Genomic DNA, 15,473 nt, shown 5'->3' on the forward strand with positions numbered 1-15,473 from the left:
TATGAGACTACTTACTGGTGTAATACAGTTGCTGTCAAATCTTTCTTTTATTTCTTCTGGAGGAAGATAGCCACCTAGAGAAGAAGGGGCAATGCTTTGTTCTCCCCATAAACAGTGAGGTAAGTTACTCAATATTAGACCAGAACAACAAAAACAGAAAGTTGAAATATAAAGAAAGAGAAGTGTTGTCACCTGAGGAACAATGTTCCCCCTTTTCGAAGAAAATAAGATTCCTCCCCTCAAATTACATGAAGCTGCTTTAACATGACTGTCAAACAAGACATGGTACACGGAAGATACTCTATCGTTATGTAAAAAAGACATTCTTCCTAATGACCTGGCATACGCGCGTGCGTGTGCACACACACACACAGGGTAGAGGCTCTAATCCCAGTAACAGTTCTTAAGATGAAGGGGCCCAAGAAAAAACTAAAAAGCCAAGTTTATCACAGCTTTATATCACTTAGAGCGATTTAGAAATTCTATTTTTTCCTCTGTATCACTGAAAAGCCTTTTCTTGAGCTTCTAACATCTTCAAGAAAAAAAGACATCTTTAGAAGCAAAGACAACCTGTTATAAATACAAACAGTAATCAGAATATTAATTACAAGCTGTTAAAATATGTATGTACTTGCATACTTCCAGCAAATTAAAAAACATGAAATGCACGGTAACTACAAGTCTCAGACGACTACACTACGCCTCTTTTTCCACCTGCCAGACACAACATCCTGAACCAATAATGGTGGCTCTCCTGGTCTATCACGTTGCCTCAGGTAACACAACAGCAAACGAGTCACCCTGCAGGCACCGCACTTCACCCCGCCTCACCCACAGGGGTCTTGGGAGAAGCGGTCCCAGGGGCTCAGCACCCTGGTCTCCCTCCTCTCTGAGTCACAGCCAACTCCTGCCTCGACCCATCAGGCCTTAGACGGACTGCAAAGACGACCCCATTCGACCCCACAAGCCCCTTCCTGAACTGAGGGAGCCCTGGGCACGGTGAGTGTGCACGATCCCAGTACAGCCTGGAAACATGGTGCCATCATCCCAGGCCTCTGCATACAGACCTGAGTGCTACGGAGAAGCAGCAAGCAAGCCACCAAGACTGATGGGAGGAAAACGCTTACAGTAGTGCGGCTTCCTAACAGCCCCCACAGCAAAAGGCAATAAGAAGCACTCAATGTATTTCTAGTTTACAGACAGATGAAACTGAACCGAAGGGCTGCACTCGCCCTGACAGAAGCTGACAATTTGCTCTCCCTACTTAATTCCTTCCTTTTGTCCACAAGTTTCCCTGGTGGCTCAGCTGGTAAAGAATCTGCCTGCAGTGTGGGAGACCTGGGTTCAATCCCTGGTTGGGAAGATCCCCTGGAGAAGGGAAAGGCTACTCTCTCCAGTATTCTGGCCTGGAGAATTCCAGGGACTGTAGAGTCCACGGGTTCGCAAGAGCTGGACACGACTGAGAGACTTTCACTTCCCTTTTACTACAGAGTTCAGAAACGAAAAAGCTTATTAAAGGAATAAACGATTCTATTAACTACTTTTCCTCAACAGTGAACATAAACTTCTCCTGGATATCCTGGGATCTTGATTAAATTAAAACCCTGCCTACTTGTGAGGAGAAGGCACCAGCCCTGCCCCCTCCACACAGTTCGTGTAACACATCCAAGCCCAAGGTGCATGCTCTTTACCTTTCGCCAGGATCTCTTCCCTGACTCGCTGCTTCTCTATCTCTGCTTCCATGCCTTCTTTGGATGCTCGGAACCTCCTTGAACGCTGCTGGTTCATTTTAGCACGCGGTGCCTGAAAATGGGTATTTCATATTCACATACTATTTCAAACATTTATAACTATATTTGTACATTATTTTGAACCAGCTACTCTGATAAAAATAGCGCACTCAAATGGAAAAGCTAAGTAATACGTCCAAACAATCCTTTCACCACATACAGTAGAACCTGAGGGCTTAAATTTGGACCAAAACCCTTAAACGCAGTGCAGTCAGGTGAACGAGTGACGTGTCAATAAAGGACAACCCCTCTATAAGGCCACAGCACTGAGGGCCGCACAGCACAAGGGCGGGCCCAGGACAGTTCCACTAGGCTGCAATACAATGGAAAGCTCGCTTTACTCAGAGACTCAGCACACAGAGAGGGAGTAGTTGCCACAGAGCCAGGATCAGGAATACCTTCTCTGAGCCCACACCTAAAAGGAAGAAAGGTCTCTAAATGGGATTCACAAGACCATAATTATCACGCTGTCTCTATAATAAAGCACAGCGGGTAGAAAGAGAACACTTTATCTTATATCACTCTAACCAAATGTAACTTCAATCACTGAGTAAGTGTGAATGAAGTGAACTGAACTGTAAGGTTTTGCAATTACTGAACTGGGTTTGGAAGGGACTCTCAAGCCTCCTGTCTGCATAAAGTAAGCTATTTCATATTCTCTTTAAACAGTTCCCTTTCCTGTAAAATGAGACCACCTAATCTAACTCTTTCAAGTGCTATGATCTACATTTATATTTTTAACATAAACAAAAAAAAGGGTTACAGACAAGAATGGGTACATATCTATAAACATTCAAATGTGCACATAACTTATCCTTGACCCAGCAGAAAAACACAGTGGAGTACAGTGAAAGGGATTCTGCAAGAAACTTAGCTAACGTGAGCTGTAATCTGCTCCAAGAAAGACATACTCCCGTTCCCTTTACTTTTTTTTACTATACTTTACTTGTAGCTTAAGTTTTTAGGCAGCTAAGATTCTTTCCTTGAATAAATAGAAAAGTTAATCTTCTCGAACCCAAAGCTTTCTGGATTTTCAAAATTATTTCATTCATTACTTTTAACTCTTCAAAAATAAATAAATAAATAAATGGGACAAAGGCCCGCTCCTCTCTATTGCCTCACTGCCATGTAGCACTGCCCACTCCACGCCCCAATGCCCTGCATGCGCTGCTGATGCTCAGGAAGACCCTGGGTAACTCACCGTACCCATCTACCCCTGCCTCTGCCCCTGCAGTGGCAGCCACCAACACCCCCAGGACCTCATGGGCTCTGGCACAAAACAGGCACACTCACAAAACACAGCTGAATGAGAGGCTGAAAGGTGAGGCTTTCTTTCTCAAACTCATTATCGTCAACCATTCTTCACTTAGCTGACTTTCATTCTAGACACTGGGAACACAGCAAAAACAAACACAGGGGAACTGATTTTAAGTCATTCAGCACTTACCACTCCATCTATTGCCATGTAGAGAAGCCGTCTTGGTCTGACAATATTGAAGAGTCTGTCAATGTACTCAAAGATTGCAACCATCATTTCATCCTCGTTTTTTGGTGCTGGTCTACAATGACAAGCAAATAGTGTAATATCATATAGCACTCCTCCGTGACTTGTGCTATCAGCGACAAAAATGGGTTACGTACTTGTCTTCAGGATGCGTACAGGGGTGGATGATTCCATTCATATCCAAATACAGATTATCAAACTCCACATCATTGGGGTTAGGCTTACTGGCATCGACAGGAATCTTTACACCATTGCATTCTTTTGGCTATGAGGAAGTGATAATTAATAGTAGTTTGGTTTGACTGTTCAAGTCTGAAATTGACATATCCTAGGCTCAGTATGAACCTGTGCTTCATTTCTGAATTGGAAATAAAATACTTTTAGTCATCTTTAAGTTACAAGATAGGCTATTTTTACTCCTTAAAGCTTCCAGCACAAGTTACTCTTGACTACGTGGGGGATAGTGACCAAATTCCCAAGTCATTCGGCTGTGCAAGAGACAGACCAGGGAGTCTTTCCAGAATTCTCTTCCTTACCGCCCATTTCAACTTAACCTGAAAGATGCCTCTCCATGCCACATGTTCTCACTCCTGCTACCAGCATCAGGCATCACTTCTCACCCAAAAGATCGGCCTTTGGATGGACTGCCCCACTTCCAGGCTCTCTCTTCTCCAGCCCACCCTCTATGCTGTCAGTTTTCTTTTAAGTACAAACGTGGCTGTGTCTTCTCTTGCCTACATCTTCCAGTGCCACCACAGCACGTGCAGATCCACAAGCCTGGCCCTTACCAGCCCTCGGTCCTGCCACAACGCTGCTCAGGCCACCCCACCTCCCCTGTTCCCAGAAGATGCTCTTCCATCTCTCAACGCCTCTGTTCCTCCTTCTCCCTCCTGACCAACACTCCTTCCTGACACCTTATTCATTTTTCAAAGTCTAGACTCAGATCGAATGCCACCGTGTTATCACACCTTGAACACATCCCCCCAACGAATTAACTGCTCCTCTTCTATGTCCTCACAATTCTTCTTATTCTGTGTTTTATTACTTGGTTTGCCATTCTAACCCCCAACTACACTGCAAGTTCTTCAAAAGGTAAGGACTGTGCTACACTCACTCCTGGAGGCTCTCAACTGTATTTTTGTGGTAAAGCATTATCTTTCTTTCTGCCAGAGCTTTAGCAAATGATAAGAGCTAGGTTTTTATTCTTAATAATAGTAAAGGCACTTTAAAAATAACACATGCAAAGTATCATTTTTAAAAAAAATTGTGAACTTAAAAACCCATTATATACATGCTACCTCATGGATGAACCTCAAAAACATTCTGCTAAATAAAAGCCAGTCACAAAAGACCACAAAAGATCCTATTTACATGATTCAGAACAGACAAATCTTTAGAAAGAAACAGATTAGCTTCAATCTGCAGTGGGGGCGGAAAGGAAGGGAGAAGATAGGAAGTGACAGAAAATGGTTACAACATTTCTTTTGGAAATGAGGAAACTGTTCTAAAATTAAGTAATGGTGCTGGCTGTACCACTGCATTCATACTAAAAGCACTGAACCGTATCATTTTAAGGGTGAATTATATGGTACATATTGCAATAAAGCTATTTTAAAAAGATATAAAGACAAAAGGTCAATTTAATGAGAAAAAAAACAGGGCCCACAGAAAGGATTGATGAAACCGTGGTACAACCATGTACTGCAATGTCTGACAAAAGTACATTCCAAATGTACAAAAGTAACAATAAGTACAAATGTTACAAAAGTAACATCCAGCTGGATGGTCACAAATACCTTAAGCCAAAAGAGGAGGTGAAGAAAAACACATCCTGTATACCACTTACAGGAAATTATAAATGATCAAAACAGTGCTAGGCACTGTTCCGGGATGAACAGAAACCACAGAGAAGAGCAGATGAAGGATGAACACCAATCTCAGGACAGTGGTGATCCTCGAGAGAGAAGGAATGAGATTGGGCTTCAATTTGCATTTCTAATCGGAAGAACTGGGTGTCAAAGAAAGAGGCTATCAGAGTTCTGTGCAGACACCCTGTGAATCAGGGAAGAGGGGCTTGATCAGAAGCAGTGAACCAGAAGGAAAGCAAGTCAATTTTTGCGGTCTATCAGAGAAGATCGTCTGATGACTCTCAAACAAAAACAAGCTCTACAAAGGCAGGAGGCTGTGCCGCTCCACTTGCTCTACACTCAAGGTCCATACCTCCCTTCCTCCTGAACCAACCAGACACCACACTCAGGAAAATCCAGACCCACTTTCTCTATGATTCCCAAGAAGTCAGACAGTTAAGTATTTTTGACTTGTTGACCTATGACCTCAGTTGCAACGACTCATTTCTGCCTTTATAAAATTAAAGCACCCCTAAACAATATGGACATGAATGAGTATAGGTGTGTTCCAATAAAGTTTTATTTACAAAAACAGTATAGACCGCTGGCTTGCTATATTGCAGCTTTTCAACAAATGCTGAGTGTAGCTGATGAGTTTCCACTTCCCCTGCCTAGAAAGCAGAGCCTAGGGAAGAAGGTGTAGGCGGGTCCTGATTTTGAGAAAAGAGCGCCAGGCATTCCCAACAAGAAAGACACACATTTTCCTCTTGGGAGTTCTAAGGATATCTTCAACACATTAATTACATAACCCTAGAGTTTCTTTCTTCAGGAGAAGATTCTCAACAAAGGAACTTACTCTTCAAGAGGCTGGCCATTAACTACAATGTGAGTGTATCTGCTGCTGGATTCGAGAGATTCTTAATCAAAGAGTAGCTACACGGACAGCTACTCTGAACACGAAAACCAATTCATCTCAAATAGCTTTTCATTATCTTTGGGGGTTTCCAGTAATAAACTGAGCACACATCGCAGCCTTTCCTTTCTATCCCCGGACCACGTAAAAGACTAAAAACATCCCACCACAACTACAGAGCTGTGCTGGAAAACCAAGAGAAGAACCGTCGGTGACTGGTAAATCACAGGGGACGCCCAAAACGTGGAAAACTAGTAGATCTGATCAGAGGACGTGCCTCAAACATGCAGATGTGGGAGAATCTGAGGGCTCCAGGCCCACAGGGGGCTCACGTAAGAGCCTCTGGAGGATCCAGAAGCAGCAACAGCAGGAACAGTCCAGCTGGTCAAACTTAGCACTCTCCCCTCCGCTCACCGTCTCAGGCCCCATGAGGACCAGGCACCTTGAGACCGTTATTCTCAAAGGACAAGGGTGCTTGCGGAGGAAGGGCAGTCAGCACCCCGGCTGATGGAAGGCTAGCTATCAGGGCAGTCCTACCCCGTGGGAAGCCCACTTCTCCACGGCCCACGGCACGAGGGGAGAAAGAACTATCTGTATCCCAGACAAGCAGCTGAGAGATCACCCTGTTTCTGCACAAGCTGATAAAGAAGGTATGTGAAAAAGTAAATATGGTCCACACACAAATAGTGACTCTGTATAAAAATACACTCCACAGTTTTTAATGCAAAACCCCTAAAATAAACTCCACACCAACCTGCTGTTCTAGTCAACAATATACAACTTTCTGGCTCTTCACATGTAAGGTAGAAACCCCAACTATCAGTAATATTTAAGTAAATGCATTTTTTTGTGTAAGCCTGCACACATTTCACAGCAGCATAACGAACCCACCTGCAACGCAGGAGACACAGAAGATGGGGGTTTGATCCCTGGGTTGGGAAGATGCCCTGAAGGAGGGCATGGCAACCCACTTCAGTTTTTGGTCTGCAGAATCTCATGCACCAAGGAGACTGGTGGGCTACAGTCCTAAGCATCACAAAGAGTTGGACACGACTGAGCAACTAAGGGTACAGCACACGCAGACACAGAAAAATCAGGACTCATGCCTGAGGTTCTGCTGCAGTAAGAACTCCCTCCATTTAATGAAAGGGAAGTGAAATGGCTCAGTCATGTCCGACTCTTTGCGACCCCATGGACTATAAAGTCCATGGAATTCTTCAGGCCAGAATACTGGAGTGAGTAGCTGTTCCCTTCTCCAGGGGATCTTCCCAAACCAGGGATAGAACCCAGGTCTCCCACATGGCAGGCAGATTCTTTACCAGCTGAGCCACAAGAGAAGCCCAAGAATACTGAAGTGGGTAGCCTACCCCTTCTCCAGGGGATCTTCCCAACCCAGGGATCCAACCCAGGTCTCCTGCATTACAGGCAGATTCTTTACCAGCTGAGCCCCAAGGGAAGCCCAAGAATACTGGAGTGGGTAGCCTGTACTTTCTCCAACGGATCTTTCCGACCCAGGAATTGAACTGGGGTCTCCTGCATTGCCGGTGGATTCTTGATAGATAATATATTGTAGAACTTGGTTTTAGATTTCCCTTAAAGCAGCTCAGAACTTACAAAAAAAAAAAAAGCAGCTCAGAAAAGACTTACAAAACACAGGTGATATTTTGGGGAGAAAGGGTCACAAGGCTACTGAAAAATTTAAATTACAGTATTCTTGTTAAAATTTCAGGCCATAAATTTTGATGTAGTTGCCAAATAGAAAAGCTTCATATTTTTAGTGATTAGTATTTTTTCATGTAGTATGTCAGCTCTCCATTTTTATATGGTGTCAGTCAACAAGGACTACTAATTACCACCACCGTTTACAGAATACTTAAAATGGGACAGGCACTGTTCTCAGGGCTTTTACTCGTGGATTATTTCCCTCTCTTTTCACAACAACCCTGTGAGGTATAGAGCATCTCACTTACTAATGAGAACACAAATGCTCAGAGGCGTTAAGTGGCTTTCCAATGTCATACTTCTGTCAAGTTCAGAGACCAGGACTGAACTCAGTCATCTGAATTCAGAGCTGGTACCTTAAGCCGTATGTCAGGCTGATTAATTGCAATTTCACTAGATTCAGCATGAACTCAACACCTGTAACGGGCATCAAGGACCACAGCCAGAACTACAGGGGACACATAGCGTGCTGACGTGTGAACCTGATCTTCACTTGCCCAGAGGGCACACTGGTGAGGAGAGCTGCCACATGACAGCATGAGGACTTCTGCTCACCTGCTCTCCAGCTGAACTAGTGAGAATCTTTTGAAAAAGACAAAAGCATTTAAATTTAAAGCCTTTGGAAACAGTCTGGAGGCAAAGAGCAATCTAGTCAAGAAAATCTTTGAAAATTCAGAACTCACTTCATTTGTGACAGAACGTGGAGAAATTCACACCCAAGGGCATTCTCAAGAACTGTGTAAGTTGTGGCGAAAAGGGACCAAGAAAAGAATCAGGGACCTAAGGAAGATACAGCTTAGACCACAGACTGGCTAGTCTGTGGGACAGAAGTGGCGTTTAAGACAGTTGGGAGGAGCCGCCCTCCAGCTGGGGTTAGAACAGATACCAGACATTAATCTCAGAGGCGAAGCCTTGCAGGTGTCACTGCATTAGTCTATAACAGACTTCTGTGGAACGCTCAACAGACTATATACATTCTCGATTTCGTGTGCAACATTCTCTGGGATAGACCAATCGCCGGGCCATGAAACAAGCCTCAATAAATTTACAAGCACGAAAGTAATACAAAGCATGTTCTTCAACCACAACAAAGTAAATAAAATTCGAGCTCAATAACTGGAGAAAAGTTGGCAAATCTGTAAACATGGGAAATTTAACAACACACTCACAAACAATCAAGAAGAAATCAGAAGGGAAATCAGAAAATGATTTAAGATGAATGAAAAACAGGATACGACATATGAAAACTAACATTGTAAAGCCCAAAAGCAGTGTTCAGAGGAAAATTTATAGCTGTAAATGTTTGTATTAAGAAAGATCTCAAGTCAATTACCTAACCTTCCAACTTGACACTGGAAGAGCAAAATAAATCCAAAGCAAGCAGAAGGAAGAAAACAAATATGAGAGAAAATGACACAGAGAATAAAAAGGACAATTTTCTAAAAAAATCTATGAAACTAGACTTCCCTGGTGGCACAGTGGATACCCCACCTGCCAGTGCAGGGGACCCGAGTTCGAGCCCTTATCCCAGAAGATCCCACGTGCCACAGAGCAACTAAGCCTGTGCGCCACAACTACTGAGCCTCTGCTCCAGAACCTGTGAGCCGCAAGTCTGAGCCCTTGTGCTGCAACTACTGAAGCCCATGTGCCAAGAGCCCAAGCTCTGCACCAGCAGAAGCCACTACACGAGGCCCACACACCACAACTCGACAACGCCCTCACGCAGCATCAAGACCCAGTGCAGCCACAAGCAAATAAATAATCTATGAAACCAAAAGGCGGTTGTTTTACAAGATCAACAAAATTGACAAGTCTGACCAAGAAAGAAAAAAACAAGGTGGGAAACCTAGATTTCACTGCAGGCAAACAGCATAATTCTATACGACGCAATGCTACTGAGAACTAGACACAAAAATATCTCCACGTTTACTTGGATATATAAACTACCAAAATTAACTTATCAATCAATGCAAGGCACTATTCGAAGCTGTTAACTTGGATTTACTGACTCAATCCACACAACCAACTTCTGTGGCGCACATACAACTGGTCATCTTTATTTACGAATTCCAATTTGCGAACTCATCTGCTCACTAAAATTTTATTATACCCCAAATTAATATTGTTGCAGTCTCGAGGTCATTCACAAACACAAGCAGAATGGAAAAATTTGAGTCCACCGACACACACACTCCCAACTGATGTTAAACAAGGCAGCACTCTGCCCTATGTCAGCTCTCATACAGAAATGACCAGAGCATAGACTGTAGGAATGGGGTTGTGAAATACAAGAAACTCCAGTTTGCTTATAAATACGGCATATAAAGGTTTCCAAAAATCCTGAAAAAAAAAAAATAATAAATTGATACATGCTGAACAAGGATGAATCCTAAAAACATTATGCGAAATGAAAACGAGAAATACACCAGACACGAAATAACAAATATATGATTCCACTTACATTAGTACTTAGAATAGGCAAATTCATAAGACAGAAAGTAGGTGGCAGGGGAAGCAGAGAATTGTTTAGGTGAGTACAGAATTTCTATTTGGAATGATAAAAAAATTCTAGAAATGAGTAGCAGTAATTTGGCAAATTGACTCCCACGTATATAAAAAAATAGTACACCATGACCAGGTGGGGTTTGTTTACCTGAAATACCAGACTCATGTTAACATTTAAAAATCAATGTGATTCACCATTTAAAAAAAAAAAACAAACTAAAAAAGAGAAAGCATAGCATAAAGTGTAATTTTATAACAGTATAATTTTAAAAACTCTTAAGAAAACATAAGAAAAATCTCAGTGACCTTGGCTTTGACAAAGATTTCTTAAACATAACACAAAAAGCAGTAATATAGAGAAAAAAGAAAGCAGGCTTTACTAAAATTAAAAACTTTTGCTCTTTTTTGCATGAAAAAGGAAATCACAGATTAAAAGAAAATATTTACCAAAAAAATCAATATGTAAAAAACTCTAATTCAGTAAGACAAACCATCCAACTTAATAATGGGCAAAAGGGACTTCCCCGGTAGGACTCTGCTTTCACTGCTGTGTGTCTGGGTTCAATACCTGGTTGGGGAACTAAGATTCCTCAAGTCTCATAAAAGGAAAAAAAAAAAAAAAAAAGTCCTTACTCTTAAAAAAGGGGGGAAGGGGAGATCTGAACAGATACCCAACTCAAGAAGATATATGGAAGGCAAATAAGCACCTAAAGAGATGCTCAGCATCATCTGTCATCAGGGAAATGCAAATTGAACTCACACTGCAGTACCACTGCACTAGAATGGCTAGAACCAGAAAGACTAACCACACTCAGTGCTGACAAGGAAGAGCAACAACCAGACCTCTCATACACTGCTGTTGGCAGTAAAACAGTACAGCCTCTTTATTAAACAGTCTGGCTAGTTTTTTCTTTTTAAATAATCAAACACCAGCATACAATGCAAGCACTTCTCTAAAGAAATGAAAGCATTATGTCCACACAGAGATCTGTATGCCAATGTTCACAGTTTTTCTTAATAGCCACAAACTGGAAATAATCCAAATGTTCACCAATCAGGTGAATGAAAACCAATCCAATGAATGAAAATCAAAATGTAATATATGCACAACACAGAATACAATTCTAAAATAAGAAACTATTGATACAAGTAGCAACATGGAAGACTTTCAAAATAATTACTCTGAATGAAAGTAACCAAGTTAACTGAGTCAGGTTTTTTAAAAAAGTACCTATTGTATAATTCCATTTATATAAAATTTTAGAAAATGAAAACATCGATAGAAATAAATTAGTGGTTGACCAAAGATGGGCAGCAGGAAGGGGCTGGGGGAACAAAAAAGGAGCAGAAGGAATGTCTCAGAGGTGATGTTCATTACCTTGATTGTGGTGAGGAGTCCATGGATAGACACATGTCAAAATGTATTAAATTGTACACTTTAAAAAAGTGCAGTTTGTTCTAGGTCAATTATACCTCGGGGGAGGAGAGAGAAAAGAAAAATAAATCAACTAGAAGGACCAGTATTCAGAGTTCAGAGAACAAAGTAAAAGGAAAACGGGAAAAAAATAAAAAAGCATTCCCCATAACTACGAACACAAGCCTCCAGACTCACAGTCAGCCAAGCACTGATGAAAAGGAATTAAAATCTAAAAAAAAAAAAAAAAAAAATCTGTAATACACAGTCACACAAGCTTATATTATCAAGGATAAAGCTCTTTTTAAAATTCAGAAAGAAAAACCGATCAACTACAAAAGAGTGAAAGCAAAGGAACACAGAAATTAAGAGCATGGGCTTCCTGGCTGACACAGGCTCTGACATGCATTAACCACATGACCATGAGTACATTACTTAAGCCGCCTGTGCTTCAGTTTTCTCACCTGTAATAAGAAGCAAGAGGAAGAGGAGAAGAAATAGTTACGTGGTTGTTATGGGGATTTAATAAATTCATCTGTGAAATGCCTGCTGCTCCTAAGTCGCACCAGTCGTGTCTGACTGTGCAACCCCACAGACGGCAGCCCAACAGCTCCTCTGTCCCTGGGATTCTCCAGGCAAGAATACTGGAGTGCGTTGCCATTTCCTTCTCCAATGCATGAAAGTGAAAGGTGAAAGTGAAGTCGCTCGATTTTGTCCGACTCTTAGCGACCCCATGGACTGCAGCCTAACAGGCTCCTCCTAACAGGATTCTCCTGGCAAGAGTACTGGAGTGGGGTGCCATTGCCTTCTCTGGTGAAATGCCTAGTACCTACTATATACTGCATTTAAGTGTTAGCTAAATAAATAAACTGCATTAACATTCAACTTTTCATCAACAATTTTGGATGACAAAAATCAAAAGAACAATGCTTTCCAAGTTCTGAGGGAAAGCAATTTTCAAACTCAACCTCTGCCTAGCTAATGATTACTCATGTTTACGAGGCAGAATGGACTTAGAAAACTCACATACTACAACAGCACTTCTTAAGAACTCAAGTAAGAACAAAAACCAAGAAAAATGATTAAAAAACAGTACCTCCAACTGCAGAAATTTTTAAAAATATCAAGAAGCAGCTTTTCAGCTAGGCTACATAACCAGGTGCCACAGCAGCAGAAATACAGACTTCAAGCAGTCTCCAATTAGAAAGAGGACTTGATAGAATATCTGATATAAGAGTCTGGATGGGGAACCATGTACAGTGGAAAACACGCAACAGGCAAAAAGATAAACGTAGCAGAAAAGAAAGAGAATCCTAGTACACAACCTAGATCTACATAGTGACAATAATCACCAACACTACTTGATTCTTCAGCTTTTAAAACAAACTTGTATAGCCAAAGCCCTGACAATTTAATCCTGGATGCCAACAAGGCAAAAAGCACAGCTGACAAGCTTGGTATGAGGAGTAAGGACAGCAGGGGTTTAGAAAAGTTAATACCTAACCTCAGCATGTGAAGGGTCAAGGGGTACTCTGTATAGGAGAGGAAAAAGAAAAAAAAAAAATACATTACTTAACGCTATAGTTTATCAGTAGAAGAATAAAGGCACTGATTAGGGGGTGGGGTGGGGTGGGGTGGGGTGGGGGGCGGGGGCCTGTACAAGTGACTGCTCCTAACACAACTACAATTCCACAGATACATCCAGAAGCAATACATCAAACATAACCATGACACTCAGAGACAGAACCAAAAATAAGTTTAAAGCAGTTATCCCTGCAGAGCAGAAAGGAGGTAAGATATAAAGTTAAGAAAAGTTTTAAACGCAAAGGACATGAGCATTGTTTCCACAGTTTCTCTTTGAGAAAAACACAGGCGGTACTGGAAATTTCATCAGAACCATCAGTTTCGGTTTCTCCTCGGACAGGAACTAAGCAAGGTCAAGATCTCACACAGAATGATGAATGAAGTCTGAAGACCCATCTACCTGTCCAAAACAAACAAAAACTAAACAAACCTTTGCCACCCCCCCCCCCCAAAAAAAAACCCTCACTAGCCGAAGCAGAAAGTTCCCAGTGTCGGCTGGGCACTTCGTTCAAAAGCAGGGCATCGTGTGTCCCTGAACCTCCCCGATCTGGAAACTGAAAGCACGGGTACCAAATCGAAACCGGACGGAGAAACCTGGAAACGACCAATAAGAAACGCCAAGAAACCAACAGCAAGAGGCATAGCACCGATCGAGCGCGCCCAGGAACCCTGAAAATGTCAAAGACAGGCTTAGCCCTGCAGTCAGACAACGAGGGAGGGGCCCCTTCGCGGACTTGAGTGCTGTCCGAGACCTTCCCGAGGCGCTGCTCTCCCCGCGCGACCCCTAACACGACACCGACGGACTGCCTCTCCCCGAGCCGAAAGCCTCTCAGGTCGGCCGCCCCGGGAGGAGACAAAGCCGTGGGCGGGGTCTGCCGCCCGGGAACCCGCGGGCAGCGCAGGGGCGGCTCTCGCGCCGCCCGAGCCGCTCCCAGGCCGGGAGTGCGAGCGCCCGCGCCCCCGACGCGCGTCGACCCGCGGCGACCGGGGAGGCAGCGGGCGCGGGCCCCGCGGGCGGGCGGCGGGCCCCCCGGGGACCGCGGCCTGCACGCGCGCCGGGGCAGGGGCGTGCTCTAGGCGTCGGCGTGGCGGCCGCTTGGCGCCCCCTCACCTTCTCTTCCACGCAGTTGACAATGATGGACGGGTACTTGCGGCTGAGCCAGCGGAAGAAGGCCGGGACTCCCATGGCGGCGGCGCAGCAGCGGGCGGCGGCCCGGCCAGCGAACGCGCGGTAACCACAGAGACGAGCCGCGGCGGGCACCGGCGCTTCCGCCCACGTGCGCCCGGCGACCGGAACTTAGGTCACGGCGCCGCCGCGGAAGAGACCAGGAAGGAGGTGCCGGCCGGGTGGGGCGGGGCCGGAAAGGGGCGGGGCTAGTGAGCGGGTGGCCCGGAGCAGTGGCCCGCGTGGCTCGTCGTCCTCGGCCGCACGGGACTCGGAGCTTCCCCGGCAACCGGCGACCCTCGGGCGGGAACCCTGCGTACCAGGCTGCTCCAGGGGAGCCTTGGCGGACTGGTTTCCTCCTTCTCACCCACCTCGATTCATGTAGAATCTAAGCATCCACACGCACTCGTTACTTCTGCTTCCTGCTTTCTCCCGATTTTATGCCACAGCATGAATCTGGGTTAGCAACCGTTTTTTTTTTTTTTTTTTTTTTAAGTATTTTGCACTGATGACGGCTGGTTTGCGTAAACAACTCACTTATCACTGGTTATAAAATGCAATGTAGCATGTAATTCAACCTTCCAGCTACATTTATGAGTGTAAAATAATTGCTGGTGTCACTCTCCAGCACTTATTTGCAAGTTTACACTGTGCTAAAGCATTGGCAAAGGCATTATCAATGGCACCCCACTCCAGTACTCTTGCCTGGAAAATCCCATGGATGGAGGAGCCTGGTAGGCTGCAGTCCATGGGGTCGCTGAGGGTGGGACACAACTGAGCGACTTCCCTTTCACTTTTCACTTTCATGCATTGGAGAAGGAAATGGTAACCCACTCCGGTGTTCTTGCCTGGAGAATCCCAGGGACGGGGGAGCCTGGTGGGCTGCCGTCTATGGGGTCGCACAGAGTCGGACACGACTGAAGCGACTTAGCAGCAGCAGCAGCAAGGCATTATCAAATTTGATCGTCACTTGGGCCTTCTGAGGGTGCTTTCATCATCTTCCTGTAACAGACGAGAGGCCGCGATAGA

At 44.1% G+C, this 15,473-nt stretch overlaps 1 protein-coding gene across 5 annotated transcripts in view; it reads right to left on the bottom strand.

Moving 5' to 3' along the window:
- The window catches only part of XRN2 (5'-3' exoribonuclease 2), a 62,691-nt gene extending 48,137 nt beyond the window's left edge, over nt 1-14,554 (bottom strand). For 3 of the 5 annotated variants that reach the window (XM_086333682.1, XM_086333681.1, XM_086333683.1), the window contains exons 1-5: nt 14,391-14,554; nt 3,432-3,559; nt 3,238-3,349; nt 1,692-1,803; nt 16-74 (exon numbers count right to left, since the gene is read on the bottom strand). In XM_086333682.1, the coding sequence (XP_086189808.1) occupies nt 16-74; nt 1,692-1,803; nt 3,238-3,349; nt 3,432-3,559; nt 14,391-14,465 (486 nt within the window). In that variant the 5' untranslated portion in view covers nt 14,466-14,554. Of the gene's footprint in view, nt 1-15; nt 75-1,691; nt 1,804-3,237; nt 3,350-3,431; nt 3,560-11,659; nt 11,755-14,390 lie in introns of those variants that run through there. The other 2 variants (XM_086333685.1, XM_086333684.1) reach the window with 1 other exon arrangement.
- Nucleotides 14,555-15,473: the final 919 nt, after the last annotated feature.

Source organism: Bos grunniens, chromosome 13 (assembly GCF_055505025.1).
Source record: "Bos grunniens cultivar Pamir isolate PY7600 chromosome 13, Bosgru_T2T1.0, whole genome shotgun sequence".
NCBI classification, from domain to species: domain Eukaryota; kingdom Metazoa; phylum Chordata; class Mammalia; order Artiodactyla; family Bovidae; genus Bos; species Bos grunniens.